Raw genomic sequence first — 25,554 nt, 5'->3', positions numbered from 1 at the left:
TGTGCAGTCCCTTGGGGCGTCTGCCTGCCGGGACGGCGGCGCTGGGATTCGGCGGGAGGGGCGCCATGCCAACGCCACATGCCCAGCGGGAGGGGCCTGCAGGGAAGGAATCTGCGTTGAGGCTCTCGGTAGAGCCACAGGACCGGTGTAGCCAGAGCAGCGGCCGGGCAACCCTCCACTGAAGCTCCCGCGGCCCAGCCTGTTCCAGGGGTGGCCACCACCGGGCCGAGGCGGGAGCCTCCAGCCCAGTCTGACTGGCCAGGCGGCCGTCAGTGCCAGCAACGGCCGTGTTTTCTGTGCCGTGGACGCACGTTGGCCGCCAAGCAGCCGTCAGGTGGCCCTGGGTGTCGGTCACTCCTGACCTGGTCTGCACTCGCCGGGAGCAGAAAGGCCCCAGATCGGATCCTCCAGCCCCCACCTTTTACTGGCTAGTCCTTGCCCCTCTTAGGCAGTAAAATAAGGAGGGGCTAGGAAGACCTGGGACTGCTCACCGGGTTCTCTTGTTCTCTCCCAGCAGGCTGCTGTCGCCGGACTACACCGAGACTCACTACTCAGCCGGCGGGCAGCCGGTGACGCTGTCTCCCAACTACACCGTGAGTAGGGTGCCCAGCATTGCCAACGGCAGAGGTTTTGCAGTGGTGTGGTGACTCCTTCCCTCTGAGTCAGCGCTCGCCCAGCGCCCGGCTCGGCGTGATGTGCTCCTGGCGGCACCGTCCCTTGAATGACCTGTAAAGCTCAGGATCTGTCCCGTTGTGGGCATTAAGGGTCCGGTGGCTCTTTTTGCAAGCCTGGGCGTGTTTGTCCCAAGCAAATTCCATCCAGCTCAGGTTATTACATTCTACCTGTCTATAGCCCCCCTGTACGATATGGCATTCTTCACTTCCTGTCCCAAACTATTGTGTGGTGCTACTGTTAAACAGCTGCCGTGATCCACCCCAGAGGTGGCTGCATTTCTATGGTGGTCAAAGTGATACCTGTGTAACGCTTGTACCTAATCTGGGGAAGGGGGTGGAAAAGAGAGGTTTTTACGGTGTGTGCCTAGACGGCTCATCTGGACTCAGGGAATGTTGTGGGGTGGTCAGATATCATGATGAGTATCTAGAGAGCTAGCTGGACAGCTTCATGGTTGTACAGCGCTTTGGGGTCTTGTGGGATGAGAGGAGCTGGGCAAATGCAGAGGTCAGGTAGTTGTCGTGTCTGCCCAGTCATTAATGGAAGAGACTGTCCTTAGCAGGTGTAAATCAGGATCATTGAAATCACTGGAGCTTGCTGATTTACACCAGCTGAGAATCTGGCCTCTATCTCTCTAGAATCCCTGCCGCCAGCATCTTTCACCAGCACTGCACTAATCTGCGACACTCCACCTCTCACACCTCCTCCCTCTCACCAGCTTGTATCCTATCGCCTCCAGATGGGATCTGGTGACCCTCCAGGGGTGCAGGCTGGTAAGAATGGAGGACAGCACTGGCTGTGAGGGTCACCCCTTCACTATAAGTCACAATACAAGTCAAACCACAGAGAAGAAGGATGGTCCAATGGCCAGAGCTCTAACCTGGCACTTGGGAGACAGGGGTTCAGTTCCTTGCTCTCCAACAGCCTTCACCTTGGGTGACTCACTTAGCCTCTCTGTGCCTCAGTTCCCCCCCCTCTATCATGGGGATAATAGTACTGCCTCCCAGGGGTGTTTGGGAGGGCTAGATAAGTCCCATAGATGCATACTCAGGCTTCCATCAGGGCCACAGTGCAGGATGTGTATGGTTTGTGGAGATTTCTGCGGGACGTGACTGTCGCTATTTGCTTGCGTGCTCTTTGAGAAGCCGCCGTATTACTCTGGTTTCAGGAGTCCTGCTTTATTGGGGGTTGCTTATGGCAACCAGAGACTAGGGGATCCCCTAAAGTAATAGTATAAACCCCTCCCAGCTGGGTTCTTGGGCATTGAACTGTCATTAATGACTTCAGGTCGGCTCACTGTCCCCGTCTGACTCTGTTCGTGTCGGGGAGCTGCTCGATGCCCACACTGAGGCAGTGCCCATGGAAACACCCATAAACCAACACGCGCTGTGGGAATGGAAATAGGCACTCAGCGATTGAGCGACTTGAAGCAAAGCTGGCGAGTGTAGCGGCGGGAATGGAACCCAGGAGTCCTGACTCCCAGACACCTACTGTGACCACCGGACAGCACACCCTGCCCGTGTAGTTCCACAAGGCTGACATGGCTGTTCTGTTGGGGGGCCTCCTCTTCGGGAGCCTCCGAGGGCTGTGGCTGGTTTACCGCACAGATTCTCAAAGGGTGTGAGTGCTCCAGCTCACTTCACCACCGCACTGGGGTGTTGTGAGGATACATGCATTAAAGACTGTCAGATCCGACTGTCACAGGGGCCATCCAAGCCCCTTAGACCGACAGTCTCCTTACCCAGAGCTGCTCTTTTCATGTCTTGTCTGCGTAGTGCTGGGAACTCTGCTCTCCTGGCTAGATTCCCTTTTCATTCTGTCTGCCTAACTCCCAGACCTTAGGTGCTATATTCTTCTGCAGATGGCTGACGATGGCTTTTGAACCTAAAACATCTCCTCAGCATTTCAAACTTTGCAATTCAAACAACGCAGGGAAAACACTTACAAATTTTGTGACATCTCCCCCTGAGTTTTTAACCAACTCTAAAAGTAAGAAAGAAAGAAAGAAAGAAAGAAACACGCCACATTTTGTAAAACAGCGGAAACATTGGGGGGAAAAATTTCACTAAATTCCCTCTCCTGTTTGTTTTGCTTTTTGACCAGCTCTCTGCTTTTCAGATCCTGTCCTAAATTTCTGGGCTCTGTTGATTAGCAGCCCCATTCCACCCCAGAGGTGGGCACAGTGCCCTTTGCCATGTATCCCTTACCTGCACTCTGGCATGGCACTGTGAGGGTCGCCTGTCAGCTAACCTCGCCCAAACTGGGGAAGAGGTGGGTGTAGGAAAGACAGCTTGATTTAACAGACGGAGTCCCTCTCTTTAGGCTCCCACCGACAGGCTGGGCAAACAGCCCTGAAGTGAAGCTGTCTTAGTGAAAGGAAGCGGGTGGATGGATGGAGCCAGAGGGAAATTCAATCCCTCGCAGAAAGCCTGCTGCACCGATTCTGCAAGTTGCCTGGTGTTATGGGCACAGATTCCAGGGCAGGGGAGCTCAGTCTAAATACCTCAATAGCCAGACCACAGCGCTGTTGCTGGATGCCTGCTGGGCAGCCAGCCTTGTGCTGACTAAAGAACCAGGCTTAAAAACTTGGTTTATTATTACTGGTATGACAGGAAAGCCCAGGGGGCATAACTGGGATCAGGGTCCCATTGTGCTAGGTGTTGTACAAACCCAGAGCGAGAGAGAGTCTCTGCCCCAAAGGCAAGCCAGACAAAAGGTGTGGGGGGGGGGAAACTGAGGCACAGAGAGGGGGAAGTGACTTGCCCAGGGCCACACAGAAGGTCAGTGGCAGAGCCAGGAAGAGAAACCAGGACTCCGGCCTCCCAGACCTTCCCCCAGGACCACACTGCCATCTAAAAACAAAACTGGATTCTGTTACAAGCCTGGATCCTGCTGTCTGGTTTCAAGCCCCATTGATTTCAGTGGCGAGCTCCGTTTAGCAGCCGGTGGCACAAAGCCATTGCTGTCTGGCCAGGCAGCATTAGTAGGGGCCAGGCTGAACTAAGGATATTTAAAAACCACGCTGGAGCCCCAGTGCCCCTCACGTCCAACGCATTCAGGTCCGTTTCTCTACGGGCGGAGGTGATCGTAAGTCCCACCCACACACTCCTACCGGCCAAACGTGGTGTTGGAAACCAGCTTGTCTGGCACCAGGCTTGAACTGTGGTTACAGCCATGGTTCTGTGGCCAGGGGAGATGGGGCTACAGGCTTCAGAGGAGCCAGCGAGTCTGCCCCATCCACCACGCCCTTGCTGTCATTTAGGCTTTTGTTCTTTCAGCCTACCCATCTATCGGAATCGAATCTATCGCCCCGGGAGGTTAGAGCCTCAATATTAAGCCTTTTTCTTTTTCTTTTTCTCTCTCTTTTTTTCTCCAGTGATCCCACAACCCCACTTTAAGATATTCTGTCACCAGGGCACCATCCCTCCATCTCTAACGTGTGATAGTCTAAGCAGCCTGTCCTCAGGGTATCTGTCTCCCACTCATCTCCCACACCCCAAATCACAAAGCTGGCCCAGAGCATGGTTTCTCCAGACCCATGGAACCCTGCTTCTCCTCCCTTCCCTGGGCCAGGCTGCTGGGGGCAGGCTCCTCCGGGCTCGGGCTGTGGTCTGAGGACATCGGGATGCCAGGTCAGCGGAAAGCGTGTTCCCCGAAGCTCAGGTTTGCTTTGCTGGGCCCGTGCAGATCCCGCGGAGCTAGTTTTTCCCTCCACTGTGGGTGCAGCTCTCTCAGGGGTAGCTCTGCCCCGTCTCCCCAAGTCCCCCGCGAGTGGGCACAGTTCAGCCCCCAGACAGCTGTGCACTGAGGGTGCCTGCTTTGAAATGTTGGGCCCCGATGTGCAGACGTAGGCCCCCCGAGGCTGATAACTGGGCACCCTCCCCTCCCAACATGGCTCGCCATGGGCCTGCTTGTGTGAGGAGCTGGGGTGACCTGTTTTCCCTGGCAGTGGGGCTGACGCATGTATCTTTAGGAATGTGAGCAGCACACGGCTGCTTGTGTCTCTTGGATGGGATACGGCACCTCCCATCCCAGGGAAAGAGAAACACGCAGCAGAAGGCAGCTGCTTTCCTCCTGCCCCCGTTCTCCTCCCGCTCCCCGATCTGGTCTCCCCACACAGCCTGCCTCAGGCCTTCCTGCCCTTCCGATGGTGTCTCACTCCATCCCCCCGCCTCGTGCGTATCTGCCTTCCTTGTACCGCACGGCAGCTGGCCTTCAAATTGTCCTCACTGGCTGCGCCGCAGCTTGACGGGAGATGGTAGTTAAAGCAAGGGACAGGAGTCGGAAGCCCCTGGTTCTGTTCCCGACTCTGTCACTGACCTGCTTCGTGACCTTGTGCAGGTCACCGCCCCGCGCCTCAGTTTCCCCATCTGTAGAGTGGGCATAATGATACTCATCCACTTTCGTAAAGTGAAGTGAGAATTTAGTCCAGGACTCCCGAGTCCAGTGAACTTTGGGATCCAGATTCATGGTGAGTCTGGCATTGTTCTAGCAGCTGTGTGGGGTTTATTCTCTGGGGCGGGGATTATTTCCCCTATGGGCTGCCTGACGTATGGCCCAGAGCTACAGGAGCAGGGTGCTCTAAGTGAGAGAGCTCTGATCACCTGCGCCCTGGTCCAGCTCACATGGAAGTCATGGCGAAACGCTCATTGCCTTTGATGGGAGTGCGATCAGGCCTGGACAGGACAAGTGGCTGAATTTGGTACAGTCCCTCACACAGCCTACGGGGGGTGCAGACAAGGTGTGTTGAATTCCCTGTCCTTAGATGGACTGGGTTGGCGGGTGACATGATTTAGTCTTGATTTAGTTGGGGCCACAGCAGGGTTGGTTTGTCACCGAGCAGTGGATGGGAATAGCAAGCAGCAGGGTCTGTTTGTCTGATGGCCAATGGTAGCCAATCACTGCTGTCTGTTTCCCTTTCCCCAGGATCACTGTCATTACCACGGCCATGTGCGAGGGTACCAGGGCTCCTGGGTGGTTCTCAGCACGTGCTCGGGGATCAGGTAAGGAGGAGAGTTTGGCATGCAGGTGGGGGGGGGGGGGAACTGGGGGCAGGGTGTGGGCTCAGTGTGTGACACACAATGGAGGCGGAAACTCCTGGCAGGGAAAGCACAGTTCATACATCATAGTCAAGGCCCTTGTTCATCCTGGCCAAGCCGTTGAATGTGGCCTGCAAAGCCTGGACCCCCCTGCCCGCTGACTAGACCACTGCTCTTCGCGTTCACACAGGGAGCTTCTCTGGCCTGTGTTGTGCAGCACATCACACTCCCAGTGGTCCCTTCAGACTGTGAAACTATAAAACATCCTGCTTCCAAACTCCTTTCGACCAGGGGCCCAATCAACTCCCCAACTCACAGCAGCCATAACAAAACCAACAAGGAAAACTCCAAGTGAAGCCAACGCACCTACCGTGCCAAGTGCATTCTCCGCTGTTTGTCTGTGGCAGACGCAGCGCTCGGGAAGCAAGCGAGGCGCTACGCTGCACTTGATCTTTCATCGCTTTCCTTCCCCAGTCACGTGCACTGGTGCAAAGGACGCCGCTGTAGACAAGACCGTCAGATCATCTGGATGCAGTTGCCCTGATGCCTCAGTGATGGGCACAGCATAAGAAGATGGATGGCTAGATAGAGACTTTGGGCCCATTTCTCCATTGCCTTGTGCCTTCGTGCGCCATTCTGACCTGGGAGTCTGTTACAGGCGCTCCGCCCTGACGAAATTGACGACGCAAAATGCAGGGCGGTGGAGCACTGGGCTCTTTGTCTGTAAAATGCCAGACACACGATAAACGATCTTCTCCAGCAGCAGCTGGTAGGATGGGTCTGGAATCGCCTGTGGAACTGGCTCGCTTTACGATTTAACTCCCCTCTGCCATTTTCATGTAAAAGAAACGCCAACGCCCCAGGCACGGCCCCGAAGGGCAGAGCCCGTGTAATTGGCTAGAGGTAAGGACGGAGCTGTCTCCCAAAGCTGGAGTCCTGTGGCAATTTACCAACAGATCGAATAGCAATGGCTGATGCTGGTAGCGTTTTAGATAAAGTGAGGAGGGTTGAGGGGGAGGCTGTCTAAACAGTCGGTCTGTCTGTCCAGGTCTTTGCCTCTCACTCGTCACTGGGAGCATGAAGGCAATGTGGCCTAATGGATAGAGCACTGGATTGGGGCTTAGGAGACCTGGCTATTCCTATGACCTATTTCTATTGCTGGCTCTGCCACTGGCCTATAGGGTGACCCTGGGCAAGTCACTTTCCCACTCCGTGCCTCAGTTTCCCTATCGGTACAATGGAGCTAATGATACTGACCTCCTTTGAAAGCGCTATGGAAGAGCTGGGGATCAGCGTCCAAATGCCTAGGTGGTTAAATAATGAAATCTGGCAGGGCTGCCAGCTCGGGAGGAGGAGGAGAAACTGTACCCTATTGTTCAGTGCTGCCGTTAGCTCTCTGGTGACAGCAGGAGGATTAAGGATATGGCAGATTCTGAGCCACATGTTAAACAATCCAAGCAGGTGAAGTAATTGCCCAGCAATGCGCACATGTGATTTCGATTTGATGGGGGAATGTTATGGATGTTGGGGCCAGCCCCTCAGCTGGACGGCCTGTGTGTCGGCTTTCATCTGACACAGGATTCCTGCCAGAGGCTGCAAACTGACCGAGACAGCGGTGGAGGATTCGTCAGCTGGGGGTTTCATTTGATGTTTGTTCTCCTTTGTGCCATAAAGATGCCAAGGTCTCTGGTGTCTGCAGGGGTCTGTTTTCCAGCACTCTGGGCCCGCTCTCCTGCTCAGGCATGCGCCCTGGCTTGCTGTGGTTGCTTGGGGTAAATGGCTTTGCATGAGCACCAGATTCCTGGTTCAGACCCTGCATTGCCAGCAGCTTGGAGTTTGCATGATCTAGCTGGGTGTGCAGGCTCCCTGTTGGGGACTGCTGGGGCAGGGCTGGGGACGAGCTATCATGAGAGACCTTTGTTACTGCCGGTGGGCCAAAACGGTTTGGATCAAATCCATAAGGAGCGAGCTAGGCCCCTAGTTACAGAGTGAGCTGATCCTTTCCAAGGCATGAAATTGCTGGATCCATTTATTCACAGCTGTTTATTCATTCGCTTGTCCGTCGGCATCTCTTCCCCCATCTCTCTGTCTGTCTGTCTGTCTTCTATCTGTCCCACCTCTCCAAATGCCTGCCCTTCACCCTAACCCTCCATCTGAATTTCTCTCGCATTGTCTCCCACACCCACTTCTGACTCTTGCCACCCTTTCCCCTGGGAACAGCCCCGGGGAACGCTTGCCAAGCAACTCCTGCCTTCCCTCTCAAAGTCTACCCTGACGCCCCCCCTTTCCTGTAGCAGCTGTAAAGTGCTCACGCCGCTCTGTGCCTGGTCCATACTAATCCAGCGAGTGCCTTCAGACTGCACGCCAACAGGCTGTTATGTTGGGCCCCGATCCAGCATCGCCTTTCAGCAACATGCAGACATTAACGTGTAGTTAGAAGTCAATGGAACTGCTCATCTTCTACAGCTAGGCCCATGCATAAGTGCTTCGCTGGGTCAGGGCATCTGTCTCTGCTCTGCTCCCCTGGTTAACTTGGTCAGAGTTGCCCTTTAATTCCTCGTGTGCATGAAGTTCCCTTTCCATTCACGGCTCTCCTCTCTTTATTGCCAGCGGCCTGATCGTGCTGAATGTCAATGACAGCTACTACTTGAAACCTCTGGGGACCCCGGAACCCGAGCATCACATCCTCTTTCGGGCAGAGCACTTGCCAGTCGAAGGCGGGACTTGTGGGCCTAGCGGCCTGTTAGGAAGCAGCGTAGCTGACATTGCCAGACTCGTCAAGCCGGTGCATCAGCGGGTATGTCTTTGCTTTCCTTTCACTGTCCTGTTAAAGGGTCCTTACCTGTGTGGAGGCAGGTGAGAGCTCTGAGAGCTCGTGGCTCAGCAGGCGGTGGTCTTCCCTCTGGGCTGGGATGGAGCCTGGTGCCCTAGCACGGTGTTGAAGGTTGCCCTGGTTTGGACGAAACGTGAAACTGAGTATTGGTCCAGAAAGATACCACAGCAGGTTCCGCGAGATACGGGGGGGCTAACGTTGGTGTCACAGTCCAGATCAGCAAATTGCATCTGAGCCGCCAAGATTTTTTTGGCTGCTCCGTGCCTCAGTTTCCCATTCTCTGACCATTTCCCCATTGCTATTCAATGCACGTGATCTTGAATGTCAAGATCGTGGTTGCCTCAGAATTTGGACTGATTCCTGTCTGTTGCACTGGCTTCCTTTTCCTCCTTTCTGGTGACGCTTGTGATTTGTTGTGCAGGCAAAGAGAGACACCTGGAGGACCCTGAAGTACATGGAGCTGTTCATTGTCGCTGATTACACCCTGGTGAGCACTTAACTCTCAGAAACTGGCTCCAATTGACCGTCAGCTGGAGGAACACGGACGACTGTCAGGGAGGGAGGCTGGATGCTGGGACAGCGTGGTCTTTGTCTGTCATTCAGAAGAGCCAGGATCCCTGACTTTCTGTCAGGTTTTTATTTTTTATCTGTTCTTCGGAATGGCCAAGATCAATCATATCCATCCATCCATCATAATTATATCCACTCTTAATCTTCCAGTGGTACCCAGAAGGTACCCGTCATTATTACTTTATAGGGCCCACAAGTGTGCTGGGTGACATGCAGAGAAAACAGGTCTCTGCCCCCAAGGAGTTGATCTGTAACCAAAATGTCTGACCAATGAGTGGGGCAAAGGCATAGTGCTGGGATAGGAGTGGGGCTGCAGAGGAAACGGGAGCCCTTTGTATTAAAGTTTCCTTTTATAAAGGGTTAATAAATGCTTAATGGATATTGTAATAAATGGTTAATTGTTACAGAGGTTTACAGAGTCCAGCAGGTCAATAGGTTGCTAATAACCATGTATAACACATACGCAGGCACAGATAATGCAGACTCAGAACAATGGGAAAACAAAATAGGGAACTGGAAAAAAGAGTGATGGCTTGGAAAAAAAATTAAAGCAGACAAAGATAAACTAGACCATCAAGTCATAGAAATGAAACAGTTAATTTGGGATTTGACTAAGGAAAAGGAAGAGAAAATCGCAAGCGTTTCTCACAGTTGGTGCCAGAAAACTCTAGCAACATTAAAAAAGCAAGTGAAAATACAGGAGCTGCAAGTTGTCTGTGTCAAAAAGAAAAATTTTTTGATTTGGATTTGGATTCCAAAATGCTATTTGGTTTGAAGAAAATCTGCGAGGGGGGTCAAAAGAGAAGGGAATTCGGCCAACCTCGAGAGGGGCTTTATACTAGGTTAAGAAAAGAGATCAGAAACTGGCTGGAAGAGCCTAAGCCAGAGAAGCCTGTAGCAGCAACAGACCGAGATCAACCGTTAAGGATGCAGCCGGGGAGATACGGTCAGAGCAGACCCAAATAATTCCTGTGAGTTCGTCAGACTTACAGTTGGTGGTCAAGTCACTGGGCCCAGTGAATATAAAAAATTTAGCTACATGGCTGGTATAGTGGTCAGAATTAGGAGGAAAAAGGAATTTAAATATGAATTAATCTTATAGGTTCATCGTGGCAGCTACAGGCAGTAAATCAAGTGAAAACTGCCTTGGACAGGCAGCCAGAAGCACACCAACTGATACTGCGATTTATGATGCTGTTTTTTAAAAAAAAAAAAAAAAGAGGTCAAAGACCCATGAAGGTGTTGTCCAGTGCAGATTACATGAAGCCTGGAAAGTCACCCAGGGATTACCTGTTAAGGAAAAAAGCGCTGGGATTATGGGTTGAAGAAATGCAACCGGTGACTAATCCCAGGTCAGAGGTCACCAGACATGTCACAGCTGATTCTTTGATGGCAGCTGATTTGAGTTCGAGGGAATTTTGAAATAATGTGTTGAAGGGACTGAACAAAAATGTATTTGCACTGTCTACTAATCTGGTGAGCCAAGCAGCCCGGGACAAGGGGTTACCTGTTATGGATGCACTGGGTCGTTTGCCAACGAATGATGACGGGGGAAGCCAGGTAAAAGAATGGAAACCCAAAGTACCTTTTGTTAAAGCAATAACATATGCAGATAAGAGTGCTTATAAATCAGGATACCGAAAAAAACAACCCCCCCAAACTCGTGGTAAAGAACAAAACACCCCATCCCAAGGAGGGAGAGGGTGAAATAATCAAAATGAGCCCCCAAAAGGAGTAAATGTGATTCAAAATATCGCTTGGAGGTATTTAAAATTAAGGAAAGTAAAATGGAAAACGGACGCATGAATTAATTAAGAAAAAAAAAGGCAAAGAATAAAAAAAAATTTTAAGGAGCAAAAAAAGGTCACAGCTCTAGAAGCCGAGGGTTCAGAAATGCCTGCTCTGTAGGGAAGCCCCGATGACCAGTTGCTCCCACTGGAAACGGGCCCTCAGAAGTGGGAAATGGTCACTAAATTAAAATGGATTTAAACGGGAGGCCTAGGACAACTGTCCTTGTCAAAAAAAATAATGAACCCAAAGATGCCCGATTGAATAGTGGGGCTGGTGTAAATATTGTAAATAAAAGTTGTAATTTAACTCGATATGTGTCAGAAATTATTGTAGCAGCCTTCTTTACTGGGGAAGGTGTGACAAAAAAAAGTATCATTCAGTAAAAATAGCTCTCCCCAGAGAGAGAGTGGGGGATTTTTGTTGTAGAAAACAAATGCTACAGATCAGGCGGCTGAGCCAGCAACATTGGGAACTCCTTTTTAAAAAAGAAATTGGTTAGTTTTGAATTTAACTAATAAAGTTCTGTGGCGTGTGGCGTGTGCCGGGCTGGACGGAAAGCATCCTGACAGCGGGGTACATTCCCAGCATATGTGTTGCAGAAGCAGTGTAAAAGATTATACTGGATCGCCTTCCTCTGCAGCGTGGGGCACGGGTCACTTGCTGGAGGATTCTCTGCTCCTTGAGGTCTTTAAACCACAATTTGAGGCCTTCAATAGCTCAGACATAGGTGAGAGGTTTTTCACAGGAGTGGATGGGTGAGATTCTGTGGCCTGCGTTGTGCAGGAGGTCGGACGAGATGATCATAGTGGTCCCTTCTGACCTTAATATCTATGAATCTGTGAAAAACGGCATGTGAGGGTAAAGGGGTTTCCCAATGTATACATGAAAAATAAAGCAAAATGTGGTAAAATCAAAGCATGTGTTAAAATCGTGGGGAATAAAGGGCCACCACAGAAACAATATAAATATCGTGTGCAAGCAGAGGCAGGAATTAAAAAAAAAAAAAAAAATTAAGTCATTAGAACAACAGAAATTAATTAAAAAGGGAAATTCTGCATACAGTAGCCCAATTTGGCCCGTATTAAAAGCCTCAAACAATTAAAAATTGACCGTGGATTTTAGACAAATTAATAAAGCTTCCCCCGCCGCTCCCCCCCATGGTACCAATAGTAGCAGATCGACCTCAAGGAATGGCAAAAATACAGGGGGGCCCTAAATGGTTCTCTGTCATAAATATGGCAAATTGTTTTTTTGCCATCCTGTTGCATCCCGATTGTTGGGCCCGCTTTGCGTTTACTTTTAAGGAACAACCGTGCTTATGAAAACCATTCCCCAGGACCTACGCTGCGCTCTGGCTATTGCGCTCCAACATGTGGTGCGACTGCTGGATCAATTCTCCGAAAAGAATTAAAAGTCTCCTCCTAGGTAAATAACATAGTGTGGGGGGTGGGGGGGCACGAAAGAGGAGGTGACTGAGCGAACTGAAAAGGTGTTAAAACTCCTTCAGAAAACGGGTTTCAAGGCTAAGAAAAAAAAGAAAAGCCCAACTAGTGCAAAAAAAAAAAATTATTTGGGGGTGACCCTAGGGAAACAAAAAATTCAGGTAAATCAACAAAAGGTAAAATCATTATTAAATGTACCCAGGCCAAAGAATTCTCATGCGTTAAGGGTGATGTTAGGGGGGGTTAACTATTTAAAAAAACACATCTGGAATTTTGCCGCAATCACTGGACCCTGGTGGCATTTACTAAGAAACGTTTAGGGAGGGGGGCCCTCAGCAACAACAACAAAAGAAGCTTTCTGTCATTTAAAACAAGCCTTAATGCAAGCTCCAGCACTGAAATTCCCAGAGATAAACAAGCCGTTTGTCAGTAAGTTGGCAGCAACTCAGCACAGTCTAGCAGTGGTATTGATGCAAAAACTAATAAAAAGTTAATACCGGTCGCATACAAGTCTAAAAAATTAACCCCTACGAAGCAGCAGTTTGGAGTCTGGGGGGGCGGAAAAATGGTTAATTGCTGTGTGGGCCACCGAAGCTTTTGCTTTGACGACCGGCACAGCCCCTACAAACACCTCGCTCTCCCCTGAGGTATGTTTTTATCAGAAAAACGGCAGGGAAAAAATATCAAATACCAGAAGGGCCCAATGGACCTTAATGTTAACTAGCAAAAAAGTTACTTGTAAAAATAACAAACAAGCCATAATGTTACCATATGCCCTCCTGATGGAAGGAAAGAAGCATAAATGCCCACTTTCAAAAACTGAACCAAAGTTTGTTAAAAAAGCACCCCCGGTAAATAAAGTGTTAAGCCTCGGGACAAAAGGGGAAGAAAAAAAAGGGTTGGTTTACAAGTGGCAGTTCATACCATAAGAACTCTAAAAAATATACAGGGTTCTGCAGCTGCACAAACTGATGGGGAAGCTATTTCTGGTTCTGTAAGTAGAATTTCAGCTCAGGGAGCCAAGGTCAAAGCTCTTAGTGATCTGCTTGAACAAAAAAATTATGTTGCAGACTTTCTTTATGTCTATATACATTCAAACTTTGTGGTGCAAGACCCTATTATATTCCACTGAAAGTTAAAAAGAAAAAACATTGGGAAACAGCTGAGGAAACAAATGTGGTCCAGATTTCTTTTTTTTTGTTTTGTTTTTGAAAATCTATCTATAATTGGTTTAAAAAAAAACCCAGAGAAATTAAAAGTAAAACGTATTAAAGGGCATCAAAATCAATAATAATAATAATTAATAAAGCGGATGCTTTAGCTAAATTAGCAGCAAAAAACCTTTAAAAGTTATGATAGTTACTAAAGCTCAAGCTATAAAACAGGAGGTTAAACCTAGTGTGTGTGTGTGTGTGTGTGTATACACACACATACATGGTGGCTATGTGGTAAATAAAAAAACGGAAAAGGTAAAGTGGGTACCTAACAAACTTCCAAAAAATAATAAAAATTATTAACCTGTGTCACTCTATGGCCTAAGGTGCAAAAGAACGTAAAAAACTTTGTTAAAACCTGCATAAGGTGAGCAGCAAACAAAAATAAACCACCGAATTCGGGACCCTTTTGAGGTAAAATTTAAAACAGGGCAAAAACATGGCGAAAATGTAACATGGGAATATCTCAAGCCAAAAAATTTTAAAAAGCAATACGTACTAATTTAGTTATCATAAAAACAATCTAGATACAAGTACTCTAAACTACCTTTTAAAGTTTAAAATTTAATGTAGTCACCCTAAATGTAACTAACAAACAAAAATTGGCTAATACGCATGTAAAATAAAATGTCAGTGGCTCTTAAATGATCAAAATATGGTGTAATAGCAAATCCTTCCGTAATAATAAAATTAAGTTGCTTTAAAAAAAATTAATAGGGGAATATATTTTCAAAAATATGGTCAGTTTTTTATGTTTATTAATTGAATACCAGTAAACCAAATTGCACCAAAAATCATGGCAAACAAGCACCTATATATAAATGTAATCAAAGCCCCAACTATTGTAAATCAAACAATCTGGTTAAAAAAAGCGCAAGCAAACATGAGTGCACAACCTCTGCCGTGTACGCCATCTGCCTCGAGTACAAGCATGGCAACAACAATAAAAGACCAGAACTATACAAAATAAAAAGTGTATAAAAATATATCGTAGGCAGTATTGAAGCTGAAGCTAGTTTTAATCTCATTTAATATTAAAACGTTACCAAAAACAAGTCAGCTTTGCGTAAAATTTTGGGGGCTATACAAACACGTGTCAAAATTGTGATGCATTATCGGAACAAAAAAGGTGTAAAACTCCAGTTAAAACAAGCCCAAGCCTTAGAAACGTCTCTAAATGCAAATCTTTTTGGTCTGTCTAAAATTAACAGTAAAATGGTACTAGCGATACAATGTGTACAAATGCAAACTTATAAAATACAGTGCATAAAACAAAATGGTTACTCTGTTAAGTAATGGGCAATGGCCTTTTAAAGGGTTCAAAAATCCTCATATACAAAATCAACAAATTACAAAATTAAAAAAAAAAAATATAACGTAAAAAGGCAAAATGCTGTTACCCAACACAAAAACCAGCGGCAGTCGCCCGGGTGTTGCCAGAAATTATTAATAAAAAGTTATGGCAAATAAAAATAAGTAAAACACACTTAATTCAAAAGAAAATGATAAATTAGTAAAATTTAACAAAACATTGTAAAAAGTAAAAACAAAGCAAACGGGTGTGCCCACAACCAACTTGGTCCCTGAAAAAATGTCATTTAAACCGTTCAAGCAAACACTGTACCATGCAGTACTTAACCTCTAATGGCACAACCGTGTTTAATTTAGGCAATGGGTGTATTTGTGTGTTTTAAAAATGGATAACAAAAGAAGACCCAATTAAGTCATGTAAAGGTAACGTAACAAAGATCGTTATTCAGAAAATTATTTACCAACGTCCTCTTTTTTTTTTAAAAAAAAAATTGTTTAAAAACCAAAAAATGTAAACTGGTCCTTTAATTTAAAAATACATTAAAAACGATAAAAAAATTAATTGGTAAAAGCAAAAAAACCAGGAAATATGCAAAAAATGTATCTATCTGCTCAGCTAAAAAAATAACAAATGTTATTTTAACTCACGGTGGTCAAATTTTAACATAAAAAAAAATTTGGTAATTTCTCATTGGTATAATGTTTAAAAAATGGTCTCCCAGTGTCCCAGCTCTTCTAAATTGAATGCTATATCCTATTGTTTTGTTATTTGCATTAATAATTTTGTTAACCTATGTTTATACTGCCAAATAGAAAGTTTCAATGCAAGTCATATATACAATTAAATTGCTTGCAAAATTATAAAGTGATGCAATAATTAATAAAAAGAAAAGGAGTACTTGTGGCACCTTAGAGACTAACCAATTGATTTGAGCATAAGGTTTCGTGAGCTACAGCCCACTTCATCAGATGCTCATGAAAGCTTATGCTCAAATCAATTGGTTAGTCTCTAAGGTGCCACAAGTCCTCCTGTTCTTTTTGAGGATCCACACTAACACGGCTGCTACTCTGAAATCTGCAATAATTTATGGCATTAATCATGTATCAAGAAGGGGGAATGTTGGGAGATATATAATATAAAACTCAATATATGTTGTGATTCATATATAGCCATGTAATATGTTATAGGTCATTGAGGCTTGGTATGAATGACGTGTGTTTGGCATGAATGCGTGTGTTGCAAATTAGCAACTGAAGCAAGGACTTAAGATCAAGTACTATTAGAAATCTTTGTGTAAAAACAATCTTATGTTCCGAGAAAAATACGGGGAAAAAAAGCATTTAAAGTGTTGTATACCAACACTGTCCGGTATCTGCTTGCTCCCCATCCCGTAGAAACACCTCTATTGCGGGTCTAACACTCCAATGATTAGGCTCACAAATCAGTCCTGGGAGAGATGGGATGACTGCGGGGATATGTAAAAGTCAGCGTGAAAGGACGGGCACGTGGCTCGATGAAGCACGGCTGCCGGTGCCCTATTCCTGAGTCACTGTCTTGGAAGAGCTCAGAGTGGTGGTTTTTATATAGGACTTTCCATATACAAAGCACGTGACAGATATGAGCAAGTGAATGCTCACCCCAAGGTGAGGCTTTAATCACACGTGGGGAAACAGAGGCACAGAACGGGCCAGTGACTGCCCAAGGGCACAAGGCATGTCAGTGTCGGAGCTCGGGAATTCCTAGCCCCCAGTTCTGAGGTGCTGAGAGCACAGGACCTCATCTCCCTCTCCCTCTTTGTGAGGAATCCTGCTCACCCACCTCAGCAGCTGCAACAGATCAAGTCCTGGGAACCCCGTTTCCTTTGCACTACTTCTGCCCTCGTGTTTGTCCTTCTCAGCCCTCTCAGCTTGGCCGCTGGAACTCAGCGAGGTCGCTTTCCCTTTGACTTGCCTCAGTGTGAAACTGAGTGCTCACAGGGCTTGGGCTGCAGCTGCCAACGGCGACTGCTCGCTTGCCAGGCAAAAACACCCTTTTATTTGAAATTTGACAAAAGGAGTCATAGCGGCGTGCCTGTCGCTGTGTGGCTCTGTAAGACCTCGTTTATGCCAGGTCTCTCTTTCAGGCCACGCGTATGCTGGTGCTGCTAACCCCCCCGCCACACCCCGTTTGCATGGGAGCTGAGAATGGGACACCCAGTGCCTGATTCTTGCCTGGCTGTGAGTGGCCACTAGGGAATTCCCCTGGCTTCTGTAGGGGGCACGGTGGGGAGGGGTTTTGGCAGAGCAGGCCTCTGTCCTCCGCTGGCTTAGGGTCCGTTAGAGACCCAGTGACAGTAGCATATTAGGGCAGTTCCTTGGGTACTCAAGCCTTTGCGAGGCCCGGGCAGACTAGTCCTTGGGATCAGGGAGCTGTAACCGGTTCTCTTCCCCTCCCCTCTCCGCTCAGCCTCAGCTGAGAATCGGGCCCAGAGATTTAGATCGCAGGTTGTCAAGATGCACTGTGCAGAGGTCAGCTGGCCTTGTGGTTCTGGATCCTCCCGCTGGCTTTCCATTGCTAAGTCCCCTGGCAAGCCAGCTAAAACGCACGGACTCCTGTCCTGGCATTGCGTCGCCAGCCTGAGCAATGGGCGGTAATGTCGCCCGGCAGTTACGGGAGCGGAGGCGGGCAGCCGGTCCCCAGCGTGGTCCCCGAGACACTAATCTGAGGCCTCTGCTGTGCAATAGATCCAGACACTGACCTGGGTGAAGCACAGGAGGAAATCTCCCGGCAGTTCAGCTCTCCACAAAGGAGAGGCCTGTGAACACTCATCCCTTGTCTGTGGGACGCGTTGGCGCAGCTAGGGTCCTGCTGCAGTGTCGTGTGTCTGGGTGGGGCACCGAATAACAGGACGCTCTGCTAACAGACAGGAACCCCTCCCTTCCGGCTGCACGAGCTGGAGGTACTAGCGTGGCAGGAAGTCGTCGAGGAAGATCTGCTCCTGCGGGTAGCTAACCTAACCTAATGATTTCTCACACGTGTCGGTCTAAGCTCATTGCCACTGCTGTGGTCAGAGTTCATTTGGGCCAGCGGCTGCTGAGGTCGATAGAAGTAGCTCCAGCCCCCTGTTGCTCCATGCGCCGGGCCCCTCAAGCCTGAACGCTCGGCATGGCCACCCCAGACGCCCCATCGTGGGTGATGGAAATGGACACCATCTCTTTCGACCGTGGCTGAAGTTATTGTGAGATCCATCCCCACCAGTCCCGTATGGTTGTCGAGCAAGGTCCCTCAGTAGCTTTGCTTAAGACGGGACTTAAATATGCCCTCCTGCCTCGCCTAATCCCTCTTTTGTTCCCCTCTCTCCAGTTCCTCAAACAGAATCGCAACCTGGGCCAAACAAAGCAGCGGATTCTGGAGATTGCCAACTACGTGGACAAGGTAACGCCCGGGTGCCCTTGGCAGAGCAGGTTGCTCTCTGCGTGGCATCGCGTGTGTACAGCACCTTGCGTCCCCGGGCCCAGGCTCACAGTGCTGAGACTTGAGCTGAGGCCCCTGCTCCGGACAGGCAAACCTTTGTCTTAGACAGCGCCCCTGGCCTATCCCAAGGTTCCCAGCATTGTTGTGTCTCGATTAAGTCACAGGGCCACTGAGTCTGAATCCTTCCTGCGCCATCCAGCGTGGCTCAGGGCAGGAGCAGGGTAAGCGGAGTGGCCAGCGGCCTGATCTTCATCTGGTCCCTGCCCTTTGGCCTGTCCAGTTTGGGTGGCTCCCACTGGCACAAGCCTTGCCACCATGTCGAGGGTGGAGACTACTAGGGGGCTAAGGTTCAGCTCTTCCCTTAGGGGATCACTGCAGATAGGACTCACAGTACCAGTGTGTCCTCGAGCAATGCGAGACCTGAACGCATGACGGCCTCTGCCCCATGGGGTGGGGAGGGAAGCGTGGCAGAGGTGATCTGAATCCAGAGGAGTCCACCGGAGGCCCAGCTGTGAAGCACTGTTTGGTTGTCTTCCCCCCGCCCCCTGCTCAGTTTTACAGGTCTCTGAATATCAAAGTGGCCCTCGTCGGCCTGGAGGTGTGGACGGAGAGGGACCAGTGCATGGTCACCAGCGACGCTAATGCTACCCTGTGGTCCTTCCTGCAGTGGAAGAAGATGCTGAGGTCTCGGAAGAAGCATGACAATGCCCAGCTGCTGACGTGAGTCCCCTGGTTTCTCGGTGGGTGTCTCCCCCGGCGAGCGCTCTGCCGCCAGGGCACACTAACATGAGCCCACCCCGTCCCTTCTCGTTTCCGGTGCATGTCTGGACAGCGGCAGGACCTTCCGAGGGACGACCATCGGGATGGCTCCGCTGGAGGGGATGTGCAGCGCAGAGAACTCGGGAGGTGTGAGTGCGGTAAGGAGAAGGGGGTTCCCATGATCCCCTCGCTCTCTGGGGCACCCTCCTCCCCCCCGTGGCTCCCTCCCACCTGCTGGGGTTACATCATTGCAGCTCCCTCTTCTCCTGGGCCAAGTTAGCAGCCTCCAGAGCCGGTGCCCGTGGAATCTGTAGGCTAGAACTGCCTGGTCTTGTGTTTCCTGAGCTGCTTGCTCCTCTGCCGGCCCAGGCCTTCTTGAGCAGCATCAGTAGCTGTAGGAGCTTAGCGGACCTTGCTCCTCTGTCAGCTGGAGCCCTTTCCCTCTGTGGTCCGAGGCCTTGGTGCTTGTTCACAGGGTGGCCAGATCCTGGGGTCCCCCTTGAGCTGTGCGACACAATCCCGCCATTGGAGCCTGAGCCCTGCACCCAAACGCCCCGGAACCTGGGGGAGCTCAGAGCTGGGGTTGCATTTCATAGGGGGCTGAACCCCGATTCCAGGCCTGACACCACCTCATGGGAAGCTCTGGGTCCAAATCTCGACACAGGAGCACAGGCCCTGATCTCTGGCTCTGGCTCCGTTCCGCATCTCGGTTCCCCGTGCCCCTCGGAGCTGGGATCCCAGGCGGAGACCAGCCTTGAGGTGCCACGGGCATCCTCTGCTTTCCTCACCATCGGGGACACGATCCCAGCCCTTCTGAGCCAAGTGGCACCAGCTCCTTTACCAGGCCAAGCTGCTCTCCCCAGCCTGGAGGGCAGAGGCCCTGATGCCGTCTTCGTCCCTCCCCTTCTCTGCACCAGGACCACTCGGACCTGCCGATCGGAGCCGCCGCCACCATGGCTCACGAAATCGGGCACAACTTCGGCATGAGCCACGACAGCGAGGGCTGCTGCGTGGAGGCCACCCCGGCTCAAGGAGGCTGCGTCATGGCCGCTGCCACTGGGTGAGAGGGTGTCGGCGGAGGAAGTGGCTGCCCGCGGCTCCCCGCGTGCATTGTTCATTGCAGGCCCCAGGGGTGCTTCCCTTACCAGAGTCCGGCATAGCGATGAGCACTGTGTCTGAGTTATCACAGCGCGGCTGGTGCGTGTTTTACCGCTACCCTCCATTCAGGCCTGCACACGCGTGTGGTCACGTCTCTTTCCAGTGGCTGGAGCGTGTTTAACGGGAGCGCTGCTGTTCTGCAGAGCCGGAGTCTCTGTTCGCTCCTGTGGCCGAGGCCTGTGTTTCTGTGGTGAGGCGGGGCACGCTCTCCCCACACCTACCTCGGGTGCTTTCGCTGACACCGGCGGTTTCTGTACGGACCCAGCCTCAGAGTCACCGAACGGGCAAACTCAGTAGCCGTTCCCCTCTGAAGACCCAAATTCCTGCTTCACGGGTCTCCTCTGAAAGGAGTTTCTATCGCTCTGCTGCTCCTGAGGCAATTCTGCACCAACAAATTAAGAATTCTACGTACAATATTTGCTTTGTCAAAATAGCACAATACAGTCACATCGTTTTCAGTTACGTAGGTCAGCGTTTCTCAAACTGGGCTCCGTAGACCCCTAGCGGTCTGCGGGGTCACTCCAAGGGGTCCGTGGGCCCCTCTGATCAACTCCCCTCCCTCCCTCCCTCCCAGTGCCTCCTGCATGCTGGGGAACAGCTGTTCAGTGGCATTCAGGAGGTGCTGGGAGGGAGGGGGAGGAGGGAGGGTGGGAAGAGGTGTGGGGGGAGTGGGGCCTTGGGGGAAGGGGTGCAGTGGGGGTAGGGCCTGGGGCTGAGCGGAGGCTTTGGGGGCTCTGCAAAATTTTTTAAATTAAAATGGGGGTCCTCAGGTTGCTAAAGTTTGAGAACCGCTGATTTAGGGACTCTGCAGGGGATCCAGGTGAAGGTGGTTGGGGCTCAGCGAGGGGGGGAGTCTGGGTGCTGGGGGAGTGAGGCTGAGTTGGGTGGGGGTCTGGTTGCAGCTGGTTGGGGTTCGGTGGGGTAGGGGTTTGGATGTGGGGGAGCTTGGTGGGGTGATCCAGGTGCAGGGAGGGTGGAGCTCGGCGTCGGGGTTCTGAGTGTGGGGTGGTCCAGATGCATGGGGGTTGGGCAGTTCCTCGTACAGTGACCCCTCCCCCCCCACAGCTGGGGAGTGATTGGTGCAGGAAGCTGGGGGTCCTTGGGGAACTTCCTGCAGCCGGGGGACATTTCCAGAGGCAGGTCTGATTTTGACCTGGCCCTGGCCCCGAGGCGCACAGTAGAAGCCACCAGCCATGGCATCCCTAGCCCTGTCCCTCCCCAGCTCCGGGCTCTCCGCGATAGGGGACAGAGAGAGCCCATCCCCGTCCCCTGAGGTGGCAATTTATGTCTCTCCCAGCTGCTCCCGATGCTCAAACCAGACCCACCCCCCGGTGCCCAGGAGGGACGTGTGAATCAATTTTTCTGTGGGGAAAGAGTAAAATCTGCGGGGGACATTAATTCTGCGCTTGCGCAGTGGCGCAGAATTCCCCCAGGAGTAATCTACCTTAGGAACTTTTCTGGCTCCCATCACTGTAATACCTGAGCACCTCACAGGCTGCTTGCCCGTGTGACCCTGCTCTGGAGGACGCTTTGGTCATTACTCTCCAGTACTATGAAGTCTGCCTACAGGGCCTGTTTCAAAACAGGGATTAAGTGGAGCCTAGGGGTGGATATCACCGCATGTGCATTGAAGACCCTGTGCTCTCTAATTCCCAGGCATTTGGGCTGCCAAGCTCAGATGTGTTGGTGTCTTCCCTTCTCCCCTCGGAACTGGTTGCTCCGATTTAAATATCTCCCTGTCTTTCTCTCTCTCTCTTTCCCCCCCTCCGCAGCCACCCGTTCCCTCGCGTGTTCAGCTTCTGCAGCAAGAGACAGCTGGAGAGTTACTTCCACAAGGGAGGCGGGATGTGTCTCTTCAACATGCCCAGCACCAAAGACCTGGTGGTGGGCAAGAAGTGTGGAAATGGCTTTCTGGAGGATGGGGAGGAGTGTGACTGTGGGGAGCTAGGGGTAGGTGCCCTGGCTCTGCAAGGAGAACTGAGCCATGCCCTTGCAGGCACCTGGCGCCCCATTATCTGCTGTGCCCAATGCGGGGCAGCGCAGGGGTAGAACACCTCGTGGATGGAGGGGGAGTCAACAGGGGACAGAAGGGGGGGATTCAGTTCAATTCAGTGGGCTTTAGATCAGACCTTCTGACTCTGAGCGCTTACAGTGTGTTTGTGTGGAACCTAGCATAGTGGGACGCTGATCTGGATGAGGCCTCTGGGCGCTACCTGTCGTCAGTGAAAAATCAGTGTGAACCAAGGCGAGGTTCTGGCCAAAGGCTGTTAACCAGGGGGTCCTCCCGCTCGCTAGGTAGGGCAAGTTGCGCCCCACCTCGTGCCTCAGTTTCCCCATCTGTAAAATAGGGGTAATGATACTGACCTCAGTGAAGTGCTTCCTCCCCTAAGGAGGACTGAAGAGCTATCTTGGAGAGGGGGAGGGTCCCCAGAAGCCAGCCCTGGGGTGGTGGTGGGGGGGAAAGGAAATGACCAGGGTCAGCTTGAGAGAGGCCAAGTAGCCAGCTGATCCGTGGCTGGCTCTCCCTGTACAGGAGTGCACCAACCCCTGCTGCAACGCGCACAACTGCACGCTGAAGGCCGGAGCCCAGTGCGCCCACGGGGACTGCTGTCAGAGCTGCCAGGTAACCTCACCCGGCTGGGCCGGGGGCTGGCCGGACTCGGTGCTGGGGGAGGGAGGTGGGAGCAGACGGCTCTGTGTAGGATCGGATTTGAGGAAGAGAGCCCCCCTCTGGGCCTGATCCTCAGCAAGGGGCTGCGGATCCCAGCGTAATCCTCTAGCTCAACCTGTTCTTGTGTTGGCTCTGGAGGGCCTGGGTTCAGTCCCCTTGGCTACCACGATGGTGGCTCTTGCCCATTAGCCCTCCAATGGCCAGGCTCCCTCGGGAATCCCTGCTGACTGCTTCTGTGGCTACCACATGGGGCTGGGAGTCAGGAGGCCTGGATTTCCTGTCTTCATCTGGCCCTGAACATGTTACCGCGGCTGGGCCCCAGGGGAGAGGATCAGGAGGGAGTAGATCTAATCCCAGTGCTGATGGAGTGGCCAGTCCAGCTGCCAGTCAGCCTCCAACCCATCCCACTGGGGGCTCAGGGGACCAGGCCACCTGGTGTGGCTACGAGGCGGGCACGGCTAAAGGGCTTTTTGCGGCTGATGGGACCGAGGTGCAAATGTCTCTCTTCTTCTCCGGCTCTGGCAGCTGAAGACAGCTGGGACCATGTGCAGAGAGCCGGCTGGATCCTGCGACCTCCCTGAATACTGTACGGGGGCCTCGCCCTACTGCCCCGGCAACGTGTACCTGCTGGATGGCTCGGCCTGCGCCAGCGGGGACGCATACTGCAGCAACGGCATGTGCCTGACTCATCACCAGCAATGCGTGCAGCTCTGGGGCCCAGGTGAGCCCGGCTCCCTCCCATTCCGTTCCTCGCTCTGCGTACAGGGCTCGCACCTGGCTTTGGCAGGGGGGAGGGACACACCGAACGGCTCCGAGCTTGCCCAGCCGTTGGCCTCTCTGTTGCCAGCCCTCGGGCCCAGCCGACGTTCCCCTGCGGTCGGGACGAGCCTGTGATGTTCAGGCCCAAGGGGCAGCATGTTTCCAGGCTGGGGCCGCTGCTCCCCAGGGCAGGTCTGGCTGCATTATGCCTGGGGTGGGTTTTGGGCAGCCCCCTCCTGCCGTATGCAGGTTCTCTAGCTCCTGTGTCACTGGGATGGGCGTTAAACCCGCTCAGCCGTGCGCCAGCCGCCTCCAGAAACACTGCGTGTGCGCATCTGCTTGCACGGCATCCGTATCCCGGTGGTCCCTGAACTTTTTACTTCCTGCCGCCCCCCCAGCAGGGGCCGAGAGGGGAGACTGTGGGCAGGGGTAAGGGGGCCACAGCTGGAGCCGGGGGTGGGAGCGGAACGCTGGACACAGGGCCGGCAGCTTGGGCCAGGAGGTGGCGCTCTCTCCCCGCCCTCTGTGGGGTCTGGCCCAGGCCCCAGTCGCATCCCCCAGGGGAGCGTGCCCCACAGTGTGGGGAGCTCTGCTGTATTCCCCTCCCCTCTTTCGCCAGCCCTCAGTGCACACACAGCACCCCCCAGGCAAGACCCACGGCACACAAGACACCCGCATGTTGCGTGACGCCTCCGTGGGACACGCTGCCCACCCGCCCTTCAATCCCAGTGCATGCTGCATGCGCACGCCAGGAGCACGCTGCATCCACACGCGCCCTGCCCATGCGCACCGGCTCCGCACGCCAGTTCAGACACGCTAGCGATAGGCAGCCTGGTCATCTCGGTCCGGGCGGAGCGGTGAGCCTTGGGGGAGCCTGGCTCATAGGCTACAGATTAGCAGGTGTGAGACTTCGCGCGTGGCCTGTCCCGTTTCCCCCATTCCGATGGAGAATCTTCCCGTTAGTGCCACCTACTGGCAGGGGCTGTGTACTGCGCAGTGCAGCAGGGGAAACGGCCCTGGAGACTGAATTCCTCTGCGAAGCCACTGGGCAAAAGTGGCTCCTTTTTCTTCCCCCGAGTCTCCCTGCCACCTCTGTGCAGCCTGGGTGCAAGCGCGGCCTGATGCCGGAGCTGCAAGCGTCTCCGGGGAGATCCCGCACCCCGGGCATTTCCAGCTCCGCACGGCAAACCCCAGGGTCTGTGTGAGCAGCTGAACCTCCAGCGTGCTCCACACGGCTGCAACCTCTGAGCCTCCCACCCTCGCTCTGGCTTTCCACCCCCACCCCCACCGGTCTCCGCCATCCCCACGGCATGGGGTCTGCACGCAGGGTTGCTCAGGGCGCGTTGATTCTTCTCCCCTGCAGGCGCCTGGCCGGCTCCCGATGCCTGTTTCCAAGATGTCAACACAGCCGGCGACACATATGGGAACTGCGGCAAGGACAGCCAGGGGCATTACGTGAAATGTGACCGGAGGTGGGCGCTGGGGATTCACACCCACATGTGTAACACACCAGCTTAGTGAGTGTGATCACGGCTCCCCCGAGCAGCTGGCCTCCTGTGGTAACAGCCTGCTGCTCACTCCTAGCTCCTGGAGATCCCCAGCAGCTCAGGGGGAGGCCCTATGTGCTCCCGGTGCCGAAGATCTTGAGTTCGATCCTCACACCAGCAGCGTCAGTGTCTGGGCTTCCCTTAGCCAGAATCTTGTTTCTCCTTCCCTCTCTCCTGAAGGCCAGATTCAATTCCTCCTCCTAGCAGGTAGCACAGTGTCCGATTTCCGCTTAGGAAGGAACAATCAGTTGCACACATACAAAATGGGAAATGACTGCCTAGGAAGAAGTACTGCAGAAAGGGATCTGGGGTCACAGTTGACCACAAGCTAAAT

The 25,554-nt window shown here is 52.0% G+C and overlaps 1 protein-coding gene across 5 annotated transcripts in view; it reads left to right on the top strand.

Moving 5' to 3' along the window:
• Positions 1-25,554, top strand: part of ADAM33 (ADAM metallopeptidase domain 33) — a 75,961-nt gene that overhangs the window by 36,569 nt on the left and 13,838 nt on the right. Inside the window, exons 4-15 of one of the 5 annotated variants that reach the window (XM_048846399.2) lie at positions 515-593; positions 5,599-5,675; positions 8,322-8,508; positions 8,966-9,031; positions 18,216-18,287; positions 18,880-19,046; positions 19,159-19,243; positions 20,003-20,145; positions 22,016-22,193; positions 22,777-22,866; positions 23,440-23,635; positions 25,037-25,145. In XM_048846399.2, coding sequence (XP_048702356.2) covers positions 515-593; positions 5,599-5,675; positions 8,322-8,508; positions 8,966-9,031; positions 18,216-18,287; positions 18,880-19,046; positions 19,159-19,243; positions 20,003-20,145; positions 22,016-22,193; positions 22,777-22,866; positions 23,440-23,635; positions 25,037-25,145 — 1,449 coding nt within the window. Of the gene's footprint in view, positions 1-514; positions 594-4,053; positions 4,305-5,125; positions 5,144-5,598; positions 5,676-8,321; positions 8,509-8,965; positions 9,032-18,215; positions 18,288-18,879; positions 19,047-19,158; positions 19,244-20,002; positions 20,146-22,015; positions 22,194-22,776; positions 22,867-23,439; positions 23,636-25,036; positions 25,146-25,554 lie in introns of those variants that run through there. The other 4 variants (XM_048846400.2, XM_075128149.1, XM_048846402.2 and 1 more) reach the window with 4 other exon arrangements.

Source organism: Caretta caretta, chromosome 4 (assembly GCF_965140235.1).
Source record: "Caretta caretta isolate rCarCar2 chromosome 4, rCarCar1.hap1, whole genome shotgun sequence".
In the NCBI taxonomy this organism is placed as follows: domain Eukaryota; kingdom Metazoa; phylum Chordata; order Testudines; family Cheloniidae; genus Caretta; species Caretta caretta.
This window is presented reverse-complemented; position numbering and strand designations above follow the sequence as displayed.